Here is a 335-nt window from a genome sequence, read left to right as displayed (position 1 = left end):
GTGAAGCATGGAATAGAGTAGAGGGGGAGGGCGCTGCCCCTTCTCCCTGCACCAGGTCACGCCTGGCCCGTCTCCTCCTCTGGCCCTGCCCCTGCAGACAGTGCTGAGGTACCACCAGCCTCTCCCACGGGCTGCTGTCACCTTCACTCTGCGAGTCAACACGGAGCTGACCAACTGCAGCCAGGCCAACCAGCGTGTCCTCACCCTGCGCATCCTTGCCAGGTGACCCTCGTGGCTGTCTGCTCCTCCAGCAGGACCTGCTGGGCTCAGGAGCAGGCTGGGATCGCCTCAGGGCTGCAGGGGGGGGACCTGGCACCGGGGGCACAGGACAGAGG

The 335-nt window shown here is 66.6% G+C and overlaps 1 protein-coding gene across 1 annotated transcript in view; it reads left to right on the top strand.

Moving 5' to 3' along the window:
- LOC103777322 (alpha-2-macroglobulin-like protein 1) overlaps positions 1-335 on the top strand; it is a gene marked incomplete at its 5' end in the record, with an annotated part of 17,881 nt that overhangs the window by 15,386 nt on the left and 2,160 nt on the right. The window contains 1 exon segment of the mRNA XM_008944875.1: positions 94-222. Coding sequence (XP_008943123.1) covers positions 94-222 — 129 coding nt within the window.

The sequence above is a fragment of the Merops nubicus genome, unplaced genomic scaffold (genome assembly GCF_000691845.1).
Source record: "Merops nubicus isolate BGI_N331 unplaced genomic scaffold, ASM69184v1 scaffold21897, whole genome shotgun sequence".
NCBI classification, from domain to species: Eukaryota; Metazoa; Chordata; class Aves; order Coraciiformes; family Meropidae; genus Merops; species Merops nubicus.
Note: the sequence above shows the minus strand (reverse complement) of the source record. Positions and strands in the feature narration are given on the sequence as shown.